This window comes from Podarcis bocagei, assembly GCF_964188305.1.
Source record: "Podarcis bocagei genome assembly, chromosome: 13".
NCBI classification, from domain to species: domain Eukaryota; kingdom Metazoa; phylum Chordata; class Lepidosauria; order Squamata; family Lacertidae; genus Podarcis; species Podarcis bocagei.
Window position 1 is genome coordinate 12892523 of NC_138138.1, and position 24515 is coordinate 12917037.

The 24515-nt window shown below is 44.0% G+C and overlaps 1 protein-coding gene and 1 long non-coding RNA gene across 6 annotated transcripts in view; both read left to right on the forward strand.

The window, feature by feature from the left end:
• LOC308571453 overlaps nt 1-24515 on the forward strand; it is a 223611-nt gene that overhangs the window by 140956 nt on the left and 58140 nt on the right. The gene's annotated exons all lie outside the window — the stretch shown is intronic.
• Nucleotides 10544-24515, forward strand: part of MARCHF10 (membrane associated ring-CH-type finger 10) — a 40902-nt gene continuing 26930 nt past the window's right edge. Inside the window, exons 1-4 of one of the 5 annotated variants that reach the window (XM_081166272.1) lie at nt 10544-10666; nt 12642-12740; nt 20222-20327; nt 21607-21762. In XM_081166272.1, coding sequence (XP_081022398.1) covers nt 20241-20327; nt 21607-21762 — 243 coding nt within the window. In that variant the 5' untranslated portion in view covers nt 10544-10666; nt 12642-12740; nt 20222-20240. Of the gene's footprint in view, nt 10667-10913; nt 11030-12494; nt 12741-20221; nt 20328-21606; nt 21763-24515 lie in introns of those variants that run through there. The other 4 variants (XM_081166270.1, XM_081166274.1, XM_081166271.1 and 1 more) reach the window with 4 other exon arrangements.

Genomic DNA, 24515 nt, shown 5'->3' on the forward strand with positions numbered 1-24515 from the left:
ATTGTTTCCATTGTTTCCTTTTGCACTTAAAAAGGAGCAAAAGTAGCTGAAAATTGAAACTAATTTTGTTGCTGGATCTGCGTTTAAAAGGACGGATACAAATAGAAATTGTTTCCTCTAGAGGGAGCTTTTGAAACAGTTGCAGGAGTGGAGCTAGGGAATTTTCCAGCTGCAGAGATTAAAGACCGTGAGAATAAGAGATTGACCTTGGACAAGAATGTCGACAGAAGAAGCCTTAGTGATTGCATTTTGCAAGATAAGTGCTTTATTGGAACAGCCTCATGAGAAGACGGATGTGATGACTACTAAAATTGATAATTTGGGACAAAAAATGACTGATTTGGGACAAAAAGTGAATACTTATACAGAAACCACTCAGGAATTGATTCACGAATCCACTTTGACATGGCAAGTTGTGGAGAAGACAAGGGAGAAAGCTGTTGTTGAACCTCAAGTAATACAAGTGGAGAGAGCCCCAGCCGTACAGAGGCAATTTGATGAATAAAAGCTGTTGCCTTCTACGATTGAATTTAGAGAAAGCCAGATTTGGAAGGATGGAGTCCCGCTTGGATTGGAGAAAGAAAGTTGGATAGATCCCCTTATGCAGGGATGTTCTGGCTTTTGGGATCTGGATTTGGGTCAGGGGGAGATTGGAGTTTTGGGAGCCTTTAGCTTTGGAGGGATTTTGAAACACACTCTGAAATATCTTTTGGACTTTAGTTTTGTCTATGGAGAATGGGCTGACCTGTTGAGAAGGAATAAAGACATTGTTAGGTTGGAGTTTCCCCGAGATCTACTCCTCAGCGCCAAAGGAAGGAAACTAAGAACAAGATCAGCAGAAGATAAAGTTAAGTGCATGTATAAACATGAAGAAGATCTGCAGAAGGGACATGGAAAAGAGTTAAGAGCCTCTGACAGAAGATCACCAGGTTGATGGACCATATGGAATTGATAGAAAGGACTGACAGAATCCGAGACCAGGGAGAAGAGACGGTGAAAGAAGATTGGAAAAAAGTTTAAAATTTATTTAGAGAAATATTGTAAAATTAATGAGTGTTAGAAAAATATTGGAATGGAATTACATGGCTTTAGTAGAAACGTTATAAGGAGTTAAGTACAAATAGGTTTTAGGGTTTTAATGGTAAGATAAGGTTAAAATAAATTAAGACAATTAAATGACAGAAAACAGTGAAAGATGGAAAGGATTTGCTGAAATAATTAATAACTAGAATACAAAAAAGGGAGGTGTGAGGAGGTTGATGAAACAGGTTAATGAAAGACAAAGATATGGAAATATTGGATGTGTTTTTAATTGTTTTTGCTTTTGTTTTTGTTTTGATGTATTGTGTCTTTTGTTTTTTTGTTTTTTAATGTATTGTAATGTATTGATTTGTATTGTTTACTTTTTCTCTTTTTTTACTTCTTTCTGTAATCTTTAAACTTTTAATAAATATTATTTAAAAAAAAACAAATGGTGAGACTGAATAAGTGAAAACAAACACTTTGGATAGGGATGGTGCAAAAAACAGAGAGAACAGGCCAGCACATCCCTTTTATAAATAAAATTGTTGCAAAAAACAGTGGGATGTGTCAGAGATACCCAAGAAAAATGTTTTAGAACCGAAACGCCTGCAATAATGAAATAATTAATTGATTATTATGCAGGGGCATATGTTACACAAGATACACATAGGAGCAATGAGATCAGTACATTATTTGAAATGTAAATGTTATTATCTTCTTCCCAGCCAAAATCTATTTTTCACACAAAAAAAGAAGATAAAACGCCTGGCTCACAAGTCACACAGGGCTAGGGGGAAACCATGCAGACTCATGAAATCTGCACAGGTTCCACATTCTGCTACCTGTTCCAGCAATAAACAGGGTTGCACAAAAACAGCCCAGAGCAACAACTACCAACTACCATATTTTTTGCTCTATAAGACTCACTTTTTTCCTCCTAAAAAGTAGGCTTATGGAGCGAATGCTGGCTGCGCAGCTATCCCAGAAGCCAGAACAGCAAGAGGGATCGCTGATTTCACTGCGCAGCGATCCCTCTTGCTGTTCTGGCTTCTGAGATTCAGAATTTTTTTTTTCTTGTTTTCCTCCTCCAAAAACTAGGTGCATCTTGTGGTCTGGTGCGTCTTATAGAGCGAAAAATACGACAATTCATGGGTAGGCAAACTTTTTTTTTTTTTTATATATAAATTTTTTATTGCGTTTCTTTCCATAGGTGAACACATTAGTTTAAACAGCAATATACAAGAAACATTTTCTATATATATAAAGAAAAACAGAGAAAAAAGAAAGAATCATTATAAAATTTTTCGACATCTTTTTGGACCTCCTCACATCCTCTCAGCATTGCATTCATCATTCTAACCAATTCAGCAATTTATTATCTTATTTCCCAACTTATTATACCTTTGTATTTATTATGTTACCAATTTCAAAAATTTGTAATTTAATTTTGACACTCTTAATAAACATAATATTTTGTTTCTAATTTGTCTCATTTTTTTTTCCGATCAATACTTACTTTATCATTTACTTAAAATAAATTGCAGAAGCATAACGTATCTTAATCGTGCGCAATCTTAACATTCAAACAACTTATAATGTTTTTGCAAATAGTCCTTGAATTTTTTCCAGTCCTCCTCCATTGTTTCTTCGCTCAGATCTCGAATTCTGCCAGTCATTTCTGCCAACTCCATGTAGTCCATCAGCTGCGTCTGCCAGTCCTCCAGTGTGGGTAAATCTGATGTCTTCCAGAACTTTGCGATAAGAATCCTAGCTGCTGTGGTTGCATACATAAACAAGGTTCTATCCTTCTTTGGCACCTTCCGGTCCACCATGCCCAATAGAAAGGCCTCTGGTTTCTTAGAAAAGGTATATCTGAATACCTTTTTCAACTCATTATGTATCATTTCCCAAAAGGCCTTTACTTTCGGGCAGGTCCACCAGAGGTGAAAGAATGTCCCTTCTGCCTCCTTGCATTTCCAACACTTATTATCAGAAAGATGGTATATTTTAGCCAACTTGACTGGGGTCATGTACCACCGGTATACCATTTTCATAATGTTCTCTTTCAAGGCACTACATGCCGTAAATTTCATACCGGTGTTCCATAACCTTTCCCAGTCCTCAGACATAATGTTGTGTCCTACATCCTGTGCCCATTTAATCATAGCAGATTTAACTGTCTCATGGGTAGGCAAACTAAGGCCCAGGGGCTGGATGTGGCCCAATCGCTTTCTAAATCCGGCCTGCGTACGGTCTGGGAATCAGCGTGTTTTTACGAGTAGAATGTGTCCTTTTATTTTAAATGCATCTCTGGGTCATTTGTGGGGCCTGCCTGGTGTTTTTACATGGGTAGAATGCGTGCTTTTATTTAAAATGCATCTCTGGGTTATTTCTGGGGGACAGGAATTCGTTCATTTTTATTATTTTTTTCAAAATATAGTCTGGCCCCCCACAAGGTCTAAGGGACAGTGGACCGGCCCCCTGCTGAAAAAGTTTGCTGACCCCTGATAATTTAAACGCAAGATAGAAGGACCCTCTTCAGCCTAAGGACTGCATGCCAGTGGCGGTCAGGGCAAGAGACCTTTGTATTAGGCAGCATTCCAGATACACAGAAGCCAGAGCGGGTTTCACAAACACACACAAACACACATGCAAAACCCAAGTGGTGTTAGGTAAAGGTAAAGGGACCCCTGACCATTAGGTCCAGTTGTGACCGACTCTGGGGCTGCGGCGCTCATCTCGCTTTATTGGCCGAGGGAGCCGGCGTTCAGCTTCCGGGTCATGGACTAGATGATCGTTGTGTTCCCTTCCATCTCTAGAATTTTATGATTCCACCACAGGTGAAGGTGGCAGGTGGTGCTTCTTCTGCTGCCTGCGGCAGTGGCCTCACCCCACTTAATGGCTGGCAGCCCTGCCTTGGGTATAAATTTTAAAAATTATTTTTATGTACAGTGGTACCTTGGTTTAAGATCAGCTTTGTTTATGAACAACTTGGATTAAGAACGCTGTAAACCCAGAAGTAGGTGTTTTGGTTTGTGAACTTTGCCTTGGAAGCAGAACATGTTGAGTGTGTTCCATTGTAAATTGACTCCCCCGCTGCTATGGGAAAGCACGCTTTGGTTTAAGAACGCTTTGGTTTAAGGAACGGACTTCCAGAACGGATTAAGTTCGTAAACCAAGGTACCACTGTATAGAATCATAGAATCATAGAATCATAGAGTTGGAAGAGACCACAAGGGCCATCAAGTCCAACCCCCTGCCAAGCAGGAAACACCATCAGAGCACTCCTGACATATGGTTGTCAAGCCTCTGCTTAAAGACCTCCAAAGAAGGAGACTCCACCACACTCCTTGGCAGCAAATTCCACTGTCGAACAGCTCTTACTGTCAGGAAGTTCTTCCTAATGTTTAGGTGGAATCTTCTTTCTTGTAGTTTGGATCCATTGCTCCGTGTCCGCTTCTCTGGAGCAGCAGAAAACAACCTTTCTCCCTCCTCTATGTGACATCCTTTTCTATATTTGAACATGGCTATCATATCACCCCTTAACCTCCTCTTCTCCAGGCTAAACATGCCCAGCTCCCTTAGCCGTTCCTCATAAGGCATCGTTTCCAGGCCTTTGACCATTTTGGTTGCCCTCCTCTGGACACGTTCCAGTTTGTCAGTGTCCTTCTTGAATTGTGGTGCCCAGAACTGGACACAGTACTCCAGGTGTGGTCTGACCAGAGCAGAATACAGTGGCACTATTACTTCCCTTGATCTAGATGCTATACTCCTATTGATGCAGCCCAGAATTGCATTGGCTTTTTTAGCTGCCGCGTCACACTGTTGGCTCATGTCAAGTTTGTGGTCAACCAAGACTCCTAGATCCTTTTCACATGTACTGCTCTCAAGCCAGGTGTCACCCATCTTGTATTTGTGCCTCTCATTTTTTTTGCCCATTATCCGGTTATCCGGTTGTTTAACCTGGTTTTACACATGTAACTGTTTTATCTGTTTTCATTATATTGTTAATCGCTTTAGGATGCCCCGTGGGAATAGGTAGCAGAACAAGTGATTAATTAACCGATCTGGGGGTCACGGGGGCTGGATCTAGACACATCAAAGTAACATTTCAGTTAAACACATTGCAAACTTTGTATGAAAAATCGGGTTAGCAAAAACGGAACGCCACAGGGCCGTCCTATGTCACAGTGTTATAATGCATATGCAACACATATAAACCACTTTTTCTTTGCCCATGTAGCTGAGTCCTGTGTTTCCCTCGTAGAATTATATGTGTCATCATGCAAATTTGGTAGGTTAGGTATCTCAAAAGCTGGCATTCCAAAATCTGAAAGATACTGTATCTTCTGAGTTGTGGTACAGAAATGCATGAAATAAAGCAACTGCCAAGAAAATAACCCATGATCCGCAAGTCACGAAAGGCAAAGGAACCAGCAGAGCATTTTTAATGCAATTTGGTGGGATTTTACATTCTACGCCTCAGCTAAATGACCTGTAAGACTAATTACCTATACCAAAGACAGACTTCCTGAGGAAATAGGACACTTTAAACATCCAGTTATGATTCTACTCATCTGTATAACAAAGACATCTCAATTTGCCTTTCTGCATTTGTACATTAGTTTCTGTTATTTGGAAAACGTAGCTGCAATATAACATTTATCTCTCAAACCCAATTAACATTGTTGGTGGTGGTAGGTGGCGACATGGGCGTAGCCAGGATTTTTGTTGTGGGGGGAGCCAAAGTTGATGAGGGTGGGTGTTTTTTTAAAACGATGGAATACAGAATAAGAGAACAAGAAGAACATACGTTTAGAGAAGATTGGGAAATGTTTATTGAATATATGGGGGGGAGGGAATTACGTACACTTGAAAATGTTGGCAGCATTAAGATAAATTCAGCAGTGTAAGTTTTGATGGATGTAATAACGGAACACTGCTTCAGCTTATGGAAAATATTCAGGGATTTATGATATGCAAAATGAACCATGGAAAGAGAAGAAGGGAAGTCATTGATATTTTAAGGTTGTTTAACCACAGAGCCTAGGGCTTGACGATCAGAAGGTTGGCAGTACGAATTCCCACGATGGGGTGAGCTCCCGTTGTTCGTTCCCTGCTCCGGCCAACCTAGCACTTCGAAAGCACCTCAAAGTGCAAGTAGATAGATAGTTACTGCTCCAGTGGGAACGTAAACTGCGTTTCTGTGCGCTGCTCTGGTTTGCCAGAAGCAGCTTAGTCATGCTGGCCACATGACCCGGAAGCTGTACGCCGGCTCCCTCGGCCAATAAAGCAAGATGAGCGCCGCAACCCCCGAGTCGGTCACGACTGGACCTAATGGTCAGGGGTACCTTTACCTAAATGTCTAATACCTTTTGTAATGAATTGCTTGGGTTGTTGATCAGTGGGCACCCTGAGGAAATAAATATTTATTTATTTTGCTGTCTTCTTTGATTTTAGTACACATTTGCAAATTTATTTTAAAGTGTTACTCAGCGGGGGGGTTGGCTATGCGTAGCAGAAAAGGTGTTCTTCGGAATTTGGTTTCTCATCCCATCCTTCCCACCTAATAATCCCAGGTGAGATATATGAATTCGTTCTGCATCCTGTATTTCTGCACTTGAGCTGCACATCGGTCCCTGGCTGCGTAGCGATGATGACGACGGCTGACTTGCGCAAACGTGCGCGCTGCAAGCCTTCGAGCAGCAATCAAAATGCGATGCTTCCCGTCCAAGATTCTTCTCTTCACTCCCAGCTCGCTCGCTCCTCTTCCCCCCGCCCCCGCGGCGCTGTTCCCCGCCCAGCTCTCTGATTGGCTCAACGCTCTTTCCTGACACACCGCGCGCAGCTGCTGAGGCCCAGCCCTCCGGAGTCAGCCCCGCCCCCCCGCGCATCCTGCCACAGAGATAGAAAAAATGTAGAGTAATACGAAACGGAGAGTAAAAAAAAAAAGACAATATTCAGCGGGCTATCCCACCCCGCCGCGCTTGGGGGCCCATAGAAAGCAATGCAGAAACACGGGATATTGGGGAGCACCGTGAGCGCCCAGAATGAAAACAGAAGCAGGATCAAATATTTTGTTTTAGCTACTTATTTATTAAACTTATTGGTTGCTCATCTTCTCAAAGTCTCTGTGCGACTTGCAGCAAACACACACAAACACGCGCACACATAAAATACCACCAACTTTTTATTTATTTTATTTACTTATTAAGCTTATTAGTTACTTGTCACCTGAAGGTCTTCATGCAACTTGCAGCAAATACACACACACACACACACACACACACACACGCAAAATACTGTTAAATACTTATTTATTTTATTTATTCTTATTTGTCATTTGAAAGTCATTTGTCAACTTATTAGTCATTTCTCAAAGCCCTTCTTTGGGGTTTGGCCACTGTTGTATGCTAGGGCTGCCATACATTACCAGGATTTCAAAGGCGGAATTGAATTCCGGGGGAAATTTCTGAAAGGCGGTGCTTTGTTCTGGATCTTAGGGAAGTAAATTGAAAAACCAGGGTTTTCGGCATTCCTTCAAAAAAGCTCAATAACCTTCGAGGTTTCCTGGTTTTTCCTTTTTGAAATATGGCAACCCTATATGCTGACAGGTGAGAGCTGAGTGCAGGGTAGAGACCAAAGGTGGACAAAGTACGCAAAAGGAGCATGATGTGTCCCCCTTCAGAGGTGCTACATCTCCCCTAACACCCAAAACTCTTATCCTAAACCTCCACTGCCTTGGAGGGATATCTGTCAGAAAAAAAAGGCTAGAAAGCAAACTCTACACAACTCCAGAGTGGCGTCTCTAAGACACTTGGATGGCGCCTTGTACATCTCCTTCTGTTATGTACTGAGTTGAATAGGATCCAAAATGCAGCAGTGTGATTGGTCATAGAACAATAGGATCCAAAATGCAGCAATCTGATTGGTCATAGAACAATAGGATTCAGAATGCAGCAGTCCTAGAACAATGCAGCAGTATGATTGGTCCACAGGAGCCACCCAATCCAGCTCCAGATGGAAGTGAATACACAACCTGATTGGCCTACAGGAGAATCCCGGAATTAGCCAATCACGTGCAGCCCATTGTGTAAATAATGTATATAAAGCAGATACTTTGGGGGAACATTCATTCCTTCTCACCACTATGAGCTGAATAAAGAGCATGAAATCCACTCTCTACTCCGGGTATATTTCACCTTCTGTCAACTCCTTCAGCCAAGCTGGTGACAAATGTATTGCTCTGTTGTCCTTTGAACCACATTTGTGAGGCTGAGAGAGGGGTCTTGTCGCCTGGGCAGCCCAAGAAGGTCACTTTGGTGCTGCTAACACAACCGTTTGACTTCACCCCTGGAAGTGCACTCCATTGTCTCTTGAGAAAGAGAGATGCTGTTGTAGGAAAATCCTTGGGCTCACTTTGGATTACCAAACACAGACGCTAGCCAAGAATATAGGAGCAAAACAGCAGCCAGTAGGCTTAGTCTTTATTCAACAAGACTGTTGCAACAGCACTTCCACATGGGAGAAGCAGGAAGAAGTGCAGAACAAAGGAGGGTTCAAACTTTTACCAGTTTCCAAAATTACCAGTAACACCCATAAACCGACATCACAACTACATCATAGTTACATCACACAAGGGGAGGGATATGTGGCAGTAACCTGAGTACCAGGGCTTGCCCCCTACCCTTCCCTGAGCTCCACTTTACACCCATCAAGTAAGACAATACTGTAGTAATATTTACAAGTTCCTGGTGCTCTTGCCCAAGCAATCACACTTCTTTGTCTAGGATAGGACTGCTATCTAATTTTGAATGGTCCGCTATCAACAGGTGATGACTATTCATCTAGCACCCATCTGCCAGGATGCCGGGGATTATGTCATTCCTGCAACAATGCCAACAGTGTATATATAATATATGGACACTGCATTACAAAGTTTTCTATAAATGTGACATGAAGACTGGCAACATCAACCCTGCTGTGTGGGAATCTTTTGCAGATGACCACCACATTGCCTGGAAACAATCAGATTGTGTACCCACAGAAGTGAACTGAGGAGACATGACAACTGGGAGGAACACCGAGAGAGAAACGCCACATTACACCTGCATCAGCGCAACCGGATGGTTTCATCTGCTGCAGCTGCAATAAAACATATCTCTTCTGTGTTGGTTTCTGCAGCTGCAGCAGGCGCTGTAACGCTCCAATGGTTTGACTTCACCCTCCCCCCCCATGGCGCACTCCCTTCCACTGTCTCTCAAGACCGACAGATGTGAACGACAATTACAAGGTATAATACAGTGTTACATACGCTTCAGGTTACAGACCCCGCTAACCCAGAAATATTACCTCGGGTTAAGAACTTTGCTTCAGGATGAGAACAGAAATCGTGCTTCAGCGGCATGGCAGCAGGAGGAGGCCCCATTAGCTAAAGTGGTGCTTCAGCTTAAGAACAGTTTCAGGTTAAGTACGGACCTCCAGAACGAATTAAGTACTTAACCTGAGGTACCACTGTATAATATTATGTTGACAGATTAGTAGTTTACATAATGAAGACACTGAGACACCGTGCCCCCTCCGGGAGAGAGTCAGTGGGTGGCCACACAAAGAATGGGGCCTTTTCTGCGGTGGCGCCCTGCTTCTGGGGTGTTCTCCCCAGGAATGCTCACCTGGTGCCTTGATTACATATCTTTAGGTGCTGGGCGAAAACATCCCTCTTCTCCCAAGGCCTTTGGCTAATTACACAATCTATGGCCTTTTATGATGTGAGTGGCGCTGTGGTCTAAACCACTGAGCCTTGGGCTTGCCAATCAGAAGGTCGGCGGTTTGGATCCCGTTATTCAGCCCCTGCTCATCTCACCTAGCAGTTTGAAAGCATGCCAAAGTGCAAGTAGATAAATAGGTACCACTCTGCTGGGAAGGTAAACGGCGTTTCTGTGCGCTGCTCTGGTTCGCCAGAAGCGGCTTAGTCATGCTGCGCACATGACCCGAAAGCTGTATGCCGGCTCCCTCGGCCAATAAAGTGAGATGAGCGCCGCAACCCCCGAGTCGGTCACGACTGGACCTAATGGTCAGGGGTCCCTTTACCTTTATGGTGCACAGATGAAGGGCGGTATATGAATTTACCACAGACCAACAAATAATAAACATTGTTTTCAGACAGACACACCGCTGCCCCATCACACCCAAACCAAAAACTTATATTATTCCACTGGTTTATTACAGAGCATCCCTACACGCATCTAGAAATATCGTCCCACAGAGTTCAGCGGGGATTTCTTCCCAGGTACGTGTCATAATGGTAACAGCATTAAAGTTAGGGCAGTTTTCACATGGGATACCTAAATAAGAGTAAAAATAAGAATAATGTTTATTCCACGTGAACTCGGTAGTCCAATCAGACAGACTCGCCGCTCTCTTGTTTTCCTAGCTCTATGTACTGCTTTCACGTATTGACGCCGGGAGGGAGCGCGCCTGCTCGCTCGCCCGCCCGCTCGCGCGCGCGCGCGCACTCCTCCCCTCCCCCTCCCAACCGGAACCGTGGAGGTTGCTAGGGAAACGGGAGAGACGCTGCCCGCCGGCGCTTTGGGAGGGAGGAGAGCGCGAGCGCGCGTGAGGGAGGCAGCGGGGGAAAGGAAAGGTGAGGGGGGGAGGGAGGGAGGGAAGGAAGGAAGGAGGGGCTCCCTTGGGGGTGGGGCGGGGGGGTTGACCGACACCCCCACATTAATTCCAAGCGCCCCTTCGTCAGCCCCTTTGCGGGGCGAACGCGGGAAATCTTCGTCCCCATTACCGTCTATTGGAGACACTGACTCTGCCTCCCCCCCCCGCCTACCTGAAGTGAAGGGCTCTCCCCCCCCCACGCGGGGAGAAGGGGGCGGGGCGCCCGGGTTTAACCCGACCTCTTCCTCCTCTGGGGAGGCGGCTGAGGGGGAAGGGCTCTTCTCCCCATGGCCATGTTGGTGGTGGCTCCCCTTTTTGCAGAGGGAAGAAGACCCAGGCACAGGTGGGCACAAGCAGGTGCACCACAGACACACTAAAACACAGACACACACAAAAGCGCGCGCACACACACCACACACATACAGAAACAGACACAGGCACAGGCACACACACACAAAGACACAGACAGACACACAGACACAGACGCACACACAAAGACACAGATGGACACAGACACGCACAGACACACAGTCACAGACAGGCACACACAGACAGACACAGACGCACACACATAAAGACACAGACGGACACAGACACACAGACGCACATGCATGCACACAGACAGACATAGGCACACACACAGAGAGAAAGACACAGGTGTGCACGCACACACACACACACACGATACACCCTGCTGGGGAGCAGCCTCTGGTCCAAATTACACATTTCCCCTATATTATATAAGATGTTTTTTACGCAGCTATTTTTATATATGTGAGGGAGACCCGATCCCCTTCCCAATTTGAGGGGGGTGACAGGACGGACTCGCCTTCCCATCTTCTAAGAAGCTTGGACACCCTCTTCCTCCCTACCCCAGGCTCTCCCCCCAACTCTGTTCTGTAAAATATGAGCACAATCAGCGCTTCTCCTCCTAATATGCCTAGGTGTTCCCACTTAGGATGTTTCATATCACAAACGGGTCCCGGAGATGTTGCAAAAGGGTAGCTCGCAACAGCTTTTTAACAAACCAGGTTTTCCTTGGGAAAGGTGAAGCTTGGTTAAAGGGGAGAGGGGGTTAGGTGTTCATGAACAGTGCTGGTTCCACAATAAGCATCTCTCTAGAAGCATCCGTCAGTCTGTCCAAGAGCCTCTCCTCCCAGCCTCAGTTGTATGCAGGGTTAAAGAGAGACTTGCATCTTCTGCTTCTTTGGCAAACTTGGTGACCCCAAATCCTCTCCACTGTACCATAAATTCTGCTACCCATGGCTTCCAGAATGTCTTTCTGTACTAGTAAAGTTCTTGTTAAAATCTCATTTTCTGAGTTATTTCTATCTCGTTGAAAGTAGTTTTGCAACTAATTTAGTGACAACTCTGGCCATTACCTTTCAATACAGCAACCAGGGGTGAACTATTCTGTATCTACAAACTTGTATTAATTGAGCCGGCATTGACTTACCAAATGGATAGCACCCATGATAATTAAATTCCTTGGGCTCAAGGTACGCTATCCAAATATTCTCAATTTCCAAACTTTATAAACTTGAATTTTGTCTAGTTCTTGGTGTGCTTATCCTGCATGTTATAGCCACATTTTTATGATTGCAAAATGTATGTCTTCTTCTCATGGCATTATTCATTGCCATAATCTCTAGGGCCAACTTATAGCAGTGTTTACTGAGCATCCTGCTCAGTTTAGTAACTCTGGACAGAAATATCTGTTAGGGGAGTTGTTTCCACCTGTGACATGTCATAGTTCTCGGAATATTGTTAAGTCACTGGAAGAGCCAAGGGAAACAGAATGTTTAGACTTCAGAGAACCATAGTACCTGGTTGACTTAAACGCCCTATCTGCCTTCTCTCTTATATAATCGTCTTTCATTTTTTTCCCATGCCCTTTCCTCCCCTCTCTGTCTCCCTTTCCTTCTCCCTCCTCCCTTTCCTTTTGTTGTACATAGTGTGGCAAAGCTGCCTCCAGAGAACCAATTCTGCACAGTAGAGCGCCGCAATGAGAGGGCAACAGCAGCTGCAGTGATCCTGAGCGTGAGTGCTTTAGAGTAAGGCAGAGGTTTTCAACCATTTTGGCTCCAAGGTTCCCTTGACCAACTAAATTCTTCCTCTGGCACCCCTGTGGGGTTCAGGAGCCCAGTTATGTCACCCCTTGCCTGCAGAGCCGGCAGCCCCTCACCCCTTTTCGAACCCTCCCTTGCAGAGTGTTCCCTCAACCTCCTCTCTTCTCCCTTCTCCTTGGGAGTCCTCTGGCAGCCACAGCTGCTGCCCCTGGTCTCTGAGCTGCACCCCCTGCCCCAAATAAAGGTGCCTCCTCACACCGCCCCATAGGGGTCTGGGAAGCACCCCCTGGCCAGTCCCAGAGGCGCCGTTCGCCTGAGGAGCTTGTAGCCAGGGCTGCTGCAACAAACAGCTGTGCAAGCCTTTGGGAGGCAGAGATGCAATAGGGTATCAGAGGAGGGAGGGAAGGAAAGAGGGACAGAGGCCAGTGTCGCCCTTGGCACCCCTGACCATCATTCAAGGCACCACAAGGTGCCACGGCGCACTGGTTGAAAACCACTGGATTAAGGAGCACAGAAAAGCAAACTGGAACAACTAATGAGTTGCAGAGGTTCCAGCACCCATTAACAAACTATGACCCTTATTGTGTGGAACTGAAATAAGGCGCAGGAGACTGGATTGATGGTTTGCTTTTCCAGAGTTGCTTGAAGTGGAGGAAATATTTTTGGTTAAACGTTTTACATTTCTAAGTTATCTTAGTATCACAGCATTGTGGCTCTGAGTTAGGGAAGCATGAGATCAGCAGAAGGTTGGTACACCACCGAAAAGCAGTGACTAACTACTGCTATACTATACCCACTTTCCTGGGAACGAGCATCATTGAACTCTGGAACTTACATATGAGTAGCATATATAGGACTGCCCTGCAATTGTTCATAGGTTACCATATGGTAATCCCATGGAATACTACATGGGTAACTCAAGGAGTAAAGTCATAGGATTGTACATGGGCTATTAAGTTTTTGTTTCAGTTCTATGTGGAGAAACCTGCTTTCACATGTATTTTTGTTTACTGGGTCATGTACACAAAAGTACATTTTATAACACCTAATTGTTAATAAAGGAATATCTTAAGATCACTTTACCTAAACAGGAGTCTCGGACATGGCAGTTATTTTAGTTCTGAACTCTTTGTCAGTCTGAATATTTCTTGCCAACGAGCTAATGTTTCATTTCAAAATAATGCCAGACAGGGTTTTATTTTTTATTTTTCACTGTGTTTCATTTTAAATAAGGAAAGACCTTACAAATATGTATTAATGTTAATGAAAGCTAGGAAATAATACCTTCAGCACATTATATTACATTAATACATCTAACAACAAAAAGTAACCAAAATCATTACTTCTATATCCCTGTATGTTTTTCTGTTATTTACTAAATAGCCACTCTTTTTACCTACAAAATAAAGAGTTAATTATATCAGACATGGATTTACCTTAGCATTCATCAGCTGTCATTTATGGAACCTGGGGGATGCAATTTGATATTTGTTCTTTGGTCTCAAAGGCCTTGTCACAGTATGGCTGTATTTTCAGCACTTCCAGTCACTTAGCCTGAGCTATGTAAATGTCAGTTCAAACTTAAGGCAGGGATTATAAAACATACAGGAAGGTCTGCTTTTTATCTTCTTAGGCAGACAAGTGCTTGAAGAAGTCTGAGCCATAATACGCCCTCTTGACTCTTGCCCTTGTTGGCTAACGAATAGTAAGTCATTGGACATTGGCTAGCCTTATTAGCATGGTAGAAAGAGCATCTTTGTCAGAGGAGATCTTTCCCCTTCTTTGACAGAGGCAAACACATTTTAGAAAACCCTACTGACCTAGTTAATGATTTGACATTTCCAAATATGCCTGGGGATGGGCATAGTATTCAAATTGATGGTGGCTGATGAACTGAATACACTTTTAAACGAAACTAATAATGTGGATCCATTTCAGAATGGTTTCAGACCCAGTTTTGATCCTGAGACTTCTTGGTTGCCAATCCATGCTAGAGAGAAGAGGGTAGATTTTGCAAGGCACCTTAAAAAATAGTAATGCAGGTGCCTGGTGAACAAAACTTAGGAGTGCCACAATCTGGGGCTACCACATAAAAAGCCCTGTTAGGGACAAGTATCAGGGAGCTGGGACTGCAGAAAGGTTGGCTGAACTTTACATTCTGGTAAGGCTTCCCCCTTCAGTTGCTGGTGAATATGGATTGCATGTCAAATAAGTATCTGAACTAGAACAACTGCCCTCTGTGGCCACGATCCAGATATTGCTTTAAGAACACAGTTAATTTATGGTCATTCTGGCTTTTCCACAGATTTACCACTATGCCATCAGTTTAGATTTGAAAATTTTGGTAAAAAATTGCTCAACATGATCCCTATATGCTTGGTAGGTAAAAGTAAAGGTAGGGGGAGCCCTGGCCATTAGGTCCAGTCGTGACCGACTCTGGGGTTGCGGTGCTCATCTCGCTTTATTGGCCAAGGGAGCCGGCGTACAGCTTCCGGGTCATGTGGCCAGCATGACTAAGCCGCTTCTGGTGAACCAGAGCTGCACACGGAAACACCGTTTACCTTCCCACCGGAGCAGTACCTATTTATCTACTTGCGCTTTGACGTGCTTTCGAACTGCTAGGTTGGCAGGAGCAGGGACCGAGCAACGGGAACTCACCCCGTTGCGGGGATTCGAACTGCCAACTTTCTGATTGGCAAGTCCTAGGCTCTATGGTTTAACCCACAGCGCCACCCGCTTGGTGGCAAGATAAATTGCCATCCAGGCAGCCTGGGCAACTCATTCGCCACCTTTAACCCCAATGCGTCCAGGAACCCAACAAAACGATAATTTGATAATCTAGGGAGTGAAGAGTGTCCAGCTTGGAAAAGCTGACAGGAAGCAGTAGAAATGAGCTGAAGCTGAACAAGTCTAAAACTAGCAATGAACCACAGGAATCGCTGCAAACACCACAGATTACCCAAAGCCAGGAATTCAAGGCTTGTGAGATTGTGAAAAAGTTCCTAAGTAAACAGATGATTCAGTTGAGAGGATTCTTGCTCTAGCTTGGTGCCAGTGTCTGGATGTTGTTCTCATGTGGTATTATTGAGACTTAAAGGCATCGCTAAAAATTGCAGCATAACAGTTGTGTAATGAACAATGTTGGTGGTGTTATAGTTGCCAATACCATTTGAGGGATATCACAGCCATGATCATTGGCAATTAAGTGGCATGTGGGACGAAATGACTTTTTGTGTTCACTCTCTTATAAATGGTATGTTAGCCTGACTTAGAAACAGGCCTTCTCTGTAAGCAGTGACACAGATGCAACAGATACAGCCCTTCTCTTTGGAATATCCTCTTCCCACTTCTACACAGGAAGTTTCCAGAGTAGGATGCTAAAGACTGCTAAGAACACATATTGTGCATGTCCTTGACATTGCTTATGGTTTGATGCCGATTTTATTTATCTAGATTGTGTATTTTAATCTTTATTTGATTTTTATATGTCTTTAACATTTTAGTGTTGGAATTTTATTGGGTGAACTGCTCCAGGGTTCCTTGAATTGGAGGCAGTCTACATTGTTTTAATAAATAAAAAATCAGAACTGCTTTCTCTCTGCCCGCATTGCATTTGCTGTGAGGATAAATTACAAGATGTATAAATTATTTGGCAGAATTGAATAGAAGTAGTTTTATATTTACTGTGTTACTCTTAATACTTCTACGCTCTGACATAGATAGATACATTAAATCAGTGCTTTTTTCTGGGTGGTATGCACACCCCTAAACATTTTATGAATCTAAGTTTGGCCCTATTGAGGGGCAGTATTTCAATATGAGTAGGAAAATGGGAGTACCCCTAAACATTTTTATGGGGGGGAAGCACTGCATTAAATAGTATAATTTATGCATCTACCCATGTCACAGTATAGATAATAATTTATTTTTCTTCATATAAAAAACAAACAAACTCTAATTGTAAGAAATAAGGTTTGTTCTGCTTGGAGCCAAACAGCAGCATCCTTTTCGACCTTACCTGTTTTCAAAATGATGCCCTAGACTGAGAATATAGAGTCAGTCAGATTACCTGCCTTCTGTTGTCTGGGATATCACTCTAGGTGATCTTTGATAAGTATTTGCTAAATGTATTTTATCTTTCAAAATTGATTTATTTATTATTATTATTATTATTATTATTATTATTATTATTATTATTATTATTTATCATCACCATCATCATTATTAATTTAATTTATTACCAGCTGTTCACTCTAAGGTCGCAATGCAAATTACAATAATTTAAAATGCCACATTAAAAACACTTTATCTTGATCACTGGTGGGCATCTAGAGTTTGTTGTTGTTTAGTCGTTTAGTCGTGTCTGACTCTTTGTGACCCCATGGACCAGAGCACACCAGGCGCTCCTGTCTTCCACTGCCTCCCACAGTTTGATCAAACTCATGCTGGTAGCTTCAAGAACACCATCCAACCATCTCATTCTCTGTCATCCCCTTCTCCTTGTGCCCTCCATCTTTCCCAACATCAGGGTCTTTTCCAGGGAGTCTTCTCTTCTCATGAGGGGCCAAAGTCTTGGAGCCTCAGCTTCAGGATCTGTCCTTCCAGTGAGCACTCAGGGCTGATTTCCTTCAGAATGGAGAGGTTTGATCTTCTTGCAGTCCATGGGACTCTCAAGAGACTCCTCCAGCACCATAATTCACAAGCATCAATTCTTCGGCGATCAGCCTTCTTTATGGTCCAGCTCTCACTTCCATACATCACTACTGGGAAAACCATAGCTTTAACTATACAGACCTTTGTTGGCAAGGTGATGTCCCTGCTTTTTGAGATGCTGTCTAGGTTTGCATTGCTTTTCTCCCAAGCAGCAGGCCTCATTTCATGTTGGCATCAAAGAAGGGGAAAGGGGAGTGGCAGAGACAAAGGGGGTGGAGGGGTAGCAGAAACAGAGAGCAAAGGGCTATCTCGCTCACTTTTGGCTCTAGCCCCACCCACCACCAGCCTGAATGCTAGGGATAGATTCTCCCCATGGGAATGTGGCCCTCAAGAGAAAAAAGGTTCCCCTCCTCTAATCTTGTTAGTTCACCCCGTTCCTTAAAGTGTTAGCCCAGACAGCCATTAGACTTGCAAACTTATTTAGGAAATTAAGTTTGGCCCTTTGCTAACCTGACATCAACATATTAAAGAAGGTTTAGATCTAGAGTTAATTGATTTCACTGCCCATTGGGAACCAGCTAAATAGTGGCTCAGGAAATCACAGGTGTTTTTTTAAGGTCACCATATATATATATATATATATATATATATATATATATATATGCAGGTTTTGGTGTCTTCGGGTGTCTTCCCGTGTAAGAGTTGGGGTGTCTAGGCGACGTTTCGACGAGGTCTCACTCGTCATCTTCAGGCTGGTGCTTTCGGCTTCTTGTTACTAGAACAGAGCAGGATCTCAGTGTTTGAGTTCCTATAAACACTGTTGAGGGGGTGTGGTGTATAGCCTCCAACGTTCTGGGCAGAGAGGAAGTTCCCAGGTTAATGTGTCTTTTCTTCTTTTGTTCATTAATTACTTGAGGGATATCTTGAGTGATTACTTGAGTGATATTCTGAGTACCACTTAGGAGGGTCATTAGGTGTGGATTAGTTGCTAAAGCTTTCGTGTCTTGACCTCTTGACCTTGTGAAGAGTTTTTCTGAGAAGATGGCTGTACTGCACTTAGTTGTGCTCTGGCTTGGCTTCGTGTATAGGGGCGAGCTGTGGTTTTGTGCCCTGTGCCAGCCAGATCTGTGTAGGGATTGCAGGGGGGTGCAGCATCCGGAGGTGCCACTATGGTTTGGCTACTGGATGGTGTCTGTAATTTATCTGTGGAGAGGGTCTGGGTTTGGGTCTGGTGTGGTTGATTGGAGATGGCGTTCTGTGTGCCTCTGGTTCTGGTGTCGGTTTTTGTGGGGAGGGCTAATTTCCAGATGTCTGGCAGGCGGGACGTGTCGTCACGCTTGTTCATGTTGTGAGGGTGTTTCTCTATCTCGATGGCTTCCATGATTATTCTCTTGTGGTGATGTTCCATGTTAAAGAGCAATTTGGAATCTGCAAAATTAATTTCGTGTCCTGTTTCTTTCATGTGTTGGTAAAGAGAGGAAGTTTTTTCTTCTTTTTTGACGGCATTCTTGTGTTCTGCGATACGTGCATTTATTCGTCTGTTTGTTTGTCCAATGTACGTGGCTGGGCAGACTTTGCAGGGTATTTCATAGACCCCTTGGTTTTCTAACTGGATTTTATCTTTTGGGTTTCTGAGGATATTGGCTATTTTTTGGTTGGTGCAAAAGGCTGTTTTGATATTGTGTTTATGGAGGATTTTGCTAATTTTATCTGTAGTGCCCTTGATATAAGGAAGGAGGGCCATGCCATTGTTTTCTTCTGTGTCTTGGTTTTTGGGGGGTGTTTCTTTTTGGATTAGCTTCGTAACCCTGTTTTGCTGGTGTCCGTTGGCGATTAACACATTTGAGAGATTCTGTAACTCAGTTGTCAAGTGGTCTTTGTCAGCCAGGTGTTTGGTTCTGGAGATGAGAGTCTTGGCTACGGAGTTTATTTGTGCAGGGTGGTGGTGTGATTGTGCATGTAAGTAGCGGTTGGTGTGTGTTTTTTTCCGGTAGATAGTGTGTCCTAGGGAGCCATCAGGTTTTTTGTAGATTAGGACGTCAAGGAAGGGAAGTTGGTTGTTGGCTTCTATTTCCACCACACCCCCTCAACAGTATTTATAGGAACTCAAACACTGAGATCCTGCTCTGTTCTAGTAACAAGAAGCCGAAAGCACCAGCCTGAAGATGACGAGTGAGACCTCGTCGAAACGTCGCCTAGACACCCCAACTCTTACACGGGAAGACACCCGAAGACACCAAAACCTGCATTCCTGTACCCGTGAAAATCTACGAAAGCATATATATATATATATATATATATATATATATATATATATATATGCCGTAGGTTGTGTCTACTGAGTCTTTTGGCCTCAAGTTGCAACTTGTGGATTTACAGGCCAGAGCTGATTCCTGGAACTGACCTGAATCCTGTAATTATGCACCTTGTAACTTCTTTCAAAAACAAGATTACTATTTTCAGATAAGGCAGTAATGTGCTTGTGCTTTCCCTGCTTTGTGCTTTAGTGTGTGTATGCATCTGTGAAAGACTGCAACCTCGTATTTTTCTTTTAAACGGGTTTTGATTTGCGCTCCATCTCTAAGCCTTAAAATACCACTAAACACCCTAGCAATATTGCTATATTTTAGGTTGGGCTTCCTTTCTGGTTTAAATAGGAATCTGGTGGCTAGCTTCCAAAAGTTTAAAGGATAACATCAGCTTACTAGTTTGGGAGCTGCTTTTGCATCCCATCGTAATCAGATGTTGACTATGAAGGGGAGAGAATTCCCTAAGATCAACACCTGCTTTGTGACAGTCTGTTTTCTCTGTAGGTTTTCCTGAAGTACTGCCATGTACGAAGCAAAAGAAAGACAGAAGTTTATCAGTGATGCTCAGTACCTGAGAGAGATGCAGCACAAGATGGATTCAGAGTATCAGGTAGGGCCGTTTATCCACCATGTTGCCATTTCCATGAAGAACATAAACACAAAGCTACAAGGGATGAGGCTAACTTCATCAGGTGCACCATCATTTAAGTCCAGGGCCGGATTTAGGTTTGATGAGGCCCTTAGCTCCTGAAAGTAATGGGGCCCTTTATATGTCCAGCTATCCTTTGGTTTTGGAACAGACTTCGGAACAGATTACGTTTGAGAACCAAGGTACCACTGTATATAAAGGTAAAGGTAAAGGGACCCCTGACCATTAGGTGCAGTCTTTGCCGACTTTGGGGTTGCGGCGCTCATCTCGCTTTATTGGCTGAGGGAGTTGGCGTACAGCTTCCGGGTCATGTGGCCAGCATGACGAAGCCACTTCTGGCAAACCAGAGCAGCGCACGGAATCGCCGTTTACCTTCCCGCCGGAGTGGTACCTATTTATCTACTTGCACTTTGACGTGCTTTCGAACTGCTGGGTTGGCAGGAGCAGGGACCGAGCAACAGGAGCTCACCCCATCACGGGGATTCGAACCGCCGACCTTGTGATCAGCAAGTCCTAGGCTCTGTGGTTTAACCCACTGTGCCACCCACGTCTCATACCACTATATATAAAAAGGTAAAGGTACCCCTGCCCGTACGGGCCAGTCGTGTCCGACTCTAGGGTTGCGCGCTCATCTTGCTCAAGAGACCAGGAGCCGGTGCCGTCCGAAGACACTTCTGGGTCACGTGGCCAGCTTGACGAAGCTGCAACTGGCGAGCCAGCACCTGCGCCGCACACGGAAATGCCGTTTACCTTCCCGCTATAAAGCGGTACCTATTTATCTACTTGCACTTAGGGGTGCTTTCGAACTGCTAGGTGGGCAGGAGCTGGGACCGAATGGCGGGAGCTCACCCCGCCGCGGGGATTCAAACCGCCGACCTTGCGATCAGCAAGTCCTAGGCACTGAGGTTTTACCCACAGCGCCACCTGCGTCCCCACTGTATATAGAAAAGAGCAAATTAGTGATATTTTAGGGAGCAGGCTAGCAGGCGGGGCCCATTACTTACATCATAGGAGCTTACACAATACAATACACTGTTGCTGTATGTAGGTTTTATTTTATTTATTTTTTATCTCATATTTTGTAAATGTACATCCAGGTTTTTTTCCCCTTTAATTTTTTTGGGGGCCCCCAAGAGAGTGGGGCCCTAAGCTATAGCTTGTTTAGCTTATACGCAAATCCGGCACTGTTTAAGTCCCTCACATAAACCTCTTTTCAAACAAAGTTGTGCTTGTTTCTTAGGCTTGCCTGAGAAAACAAGAACAGACTAAAGAGCAGTCTGAGAAGAAACGAGAGCAACACGCCAGACAAGAACTGAGACAGACAAATATATCGTCCATCTCTGCTGTGCGTACTTATGAAAGGCCATGGATTTCCAGAGTCCCCGCTAATAGACAGGTAGCTATTTGTTAATTTCAGAGATAAAAATCAAGTGCAAGAGAAGAGTAATCTGATAATGCTCCTAGCCACTCCAGCGTTCAGGACTGCCTCAACCCATCTGGTTGTTAAACAAAGAACATATCAGGAAAAGGAGCTCAATAGAAAAAAAAAAGGCTGCTAGGAATTTGTTATCTAATTTTCCCCCATGTAAGTATCTGTGACAAATATGATGCACTGTATAACATTTATATTTATCCTGGGGACATGGGTGATTATTCATATGCTTTCATCAAGCGTTTACTTTCTGGAGAAATACTCTAGTATATACTTAATTAGCTTTTCTTTGCCTTCTGAACCAATATACCAGCATGCAAATGTACATATCTATCTACTGTTTTATCTGCTCTTTGCAAAGCCTTTATTATTTCCTTAACATCTGCATTCATTATTTTTCAAAGCATTCATTGTACAGTTTTGAAAATGAAATAGGCTAATTTTACACATTTGACTAATTTAATACAGGACCCCTCCGCTGACAGCAGAGTAAAAGTTAATCTATTCACACCGCGAAACCTTAAACAAGCCTATCTCGGCTTGAATGTGAGTGGAGGAAAGATCTGATCGAATTCAACTGAACACTGGTGAGGGTTCATCATTGAGCCCACCTAGTGGCAGTGAAGGCAGCAAAGAAGGCATACTTTGCTGCTTCATTGCATCCTCACTATGCCATCCAGTAGAGCTTTTCCGGGTACAGTGGTACCTCGGGTTACAAATGCTTTGGGTTACACGTTTTCAGGTTGTGGACGACGGGAAACCCGGAAGTACCAGAAAGGGTTACCGTATTTTTCGCCCTATAGGACGCACCGCCCCATAAGACGCACCTAGTTTTTTTGGGGGGAAATAAAGGGAAAAAAATTATTTTCCCCCAGGCGCGGGGCTGGGGCAGCCCGAGCTTCCCCCGACCCCAGCCCCCAAACAGGCAGCTCTCTGCAAGCCGTGGGAGCCCAGCGGTGGCTCCCGCTGCTTGAGAAGAGGTCCGCGAAGCCTGGACGCGCTGAGATCAGCGCGCGCAGGCTTCGGGATGCCTGCAACTCTCCCCAAGCAGCGGGAGAAACCCTGTAAAGATGGCGCCGAGGTAAGACGCTCTTATCGGAGCTCAAAGAATTCTTTTAACTAAATGCCTTTGTTGCTGGCTCTCCTCCTTCCTTTGGATCTTATTTCCTTTCATTACCTCGCTGTGCTTTTGAACATCCTATTTTATCCTCCTCGGTGCCGGGACTTAATGAAGTTAATGAAGTCTTAACGAAGGCTCCCAGTCATTCCCTCCCTCCCAGTTTCTTGTTGACTCCTCGTGACAAACTTACCCCAAGGATCTTTAAGGACTTCTAGTGGGCTTTTAACCCTAAAAAACTACAAATCCATAAAACCACAAATTTTTTCCCACCACCTCAAACTTCGTGGACCCCCAAACATCCCAGTTTTAACAAACCGAGAAGAAGGGGGGGGGATACCTTAAAGGAGTGCTCTAACTGGACCCAGTTTTTAAAACTCCTCGCAGCAGCCCAGCCAGGACTGAACGAGAATTGAATGAGATTGTGACCTGAAAACTTTAGCACTTTAGCACTTTATCACTCTATTTAGAAGTCTGATCTCATTGATTTAAGAAGAATTTAGTAATGAGAAGAGCCAAAAGACTCAGGTGTCCTGATACAGAAACTGACGCAGAGCCCTCTGCCTTCAAACAGAGTAATCTAGATAATTACCTCCTACCTCAAAAACAGCACATACTCTCTCCTAAAACTTTCCCCAACTTTTTACATGGAAAGACAGCTGAAGAGATATCCTTAGGGATAAATGAGGACAAGGCTACTACTCCCATAACCGAGGCACAAGCACTAATTGGTAGAAAGGTGGAGCTGCTGGAGGAATGCTGCCTACTGACTGCTCAAACAGTTCAAAAAATCTTTGAACAATTACAAAACATCTCCAAGAAGCTGGACAACCCAGACGAAAGGAGGCAACTCACTCCCTTTTTGCCATCCTTAACAAGCCCTGGAGATAAACAGAACAAATACAAATTTATACCTCTAAACCAGCCAAAAACCAGAGGAAGCCCCCCTCACTCACTCAACCTGATATTGAGGCCATGTGAGATTGTTCTCCACATTTTTCCATATAGAGGGCCCCTACCTTACTGGGAGTCATCCTTCTGGGCCAGACACCATCTAAATCTGCTCCTAGGCCTTGAGGGTGGAAGTATTGACTTAAAAGCAGTCAAGAGGCTCACTAACGATGGATACTCCAAAAAAGTACTACTAAGATTTGGTAGTCATAGAATTCCAACCAAAATCTTAAGGGAAAAGGCTCATTTAGCCCAGAAAGGAATCATTCCGCGTCGACACTTCGAAGATATATCACTCAGTCCATTGATTGCATCTAAAAGACAAAATAAGATGAACAAGGCCATTCCACCAGAAGCCGACATCTGCCCTACTCCCGTGGAAGAACTCAGCAGATGGGAGAAACCGCAACCAGCTACCCGGGAAATCACGCATGAAAAATTCAAGCTCCCAAACCAAGCGACTGTAGCATCAAACAACAGCCTCGCTTTTGACACAATAGACTGGACAGTCCCAGAAGAAGAAGATCTGCTGAGTAATTTTATCAAGCTACCAGATAAAGTACAAATAAATATACTCAGTAAACTGACGAAACTGCAGGCCAGATTGACCGAAATTCACCAACAAGGTCAACAAAACGCAGTAGAAACA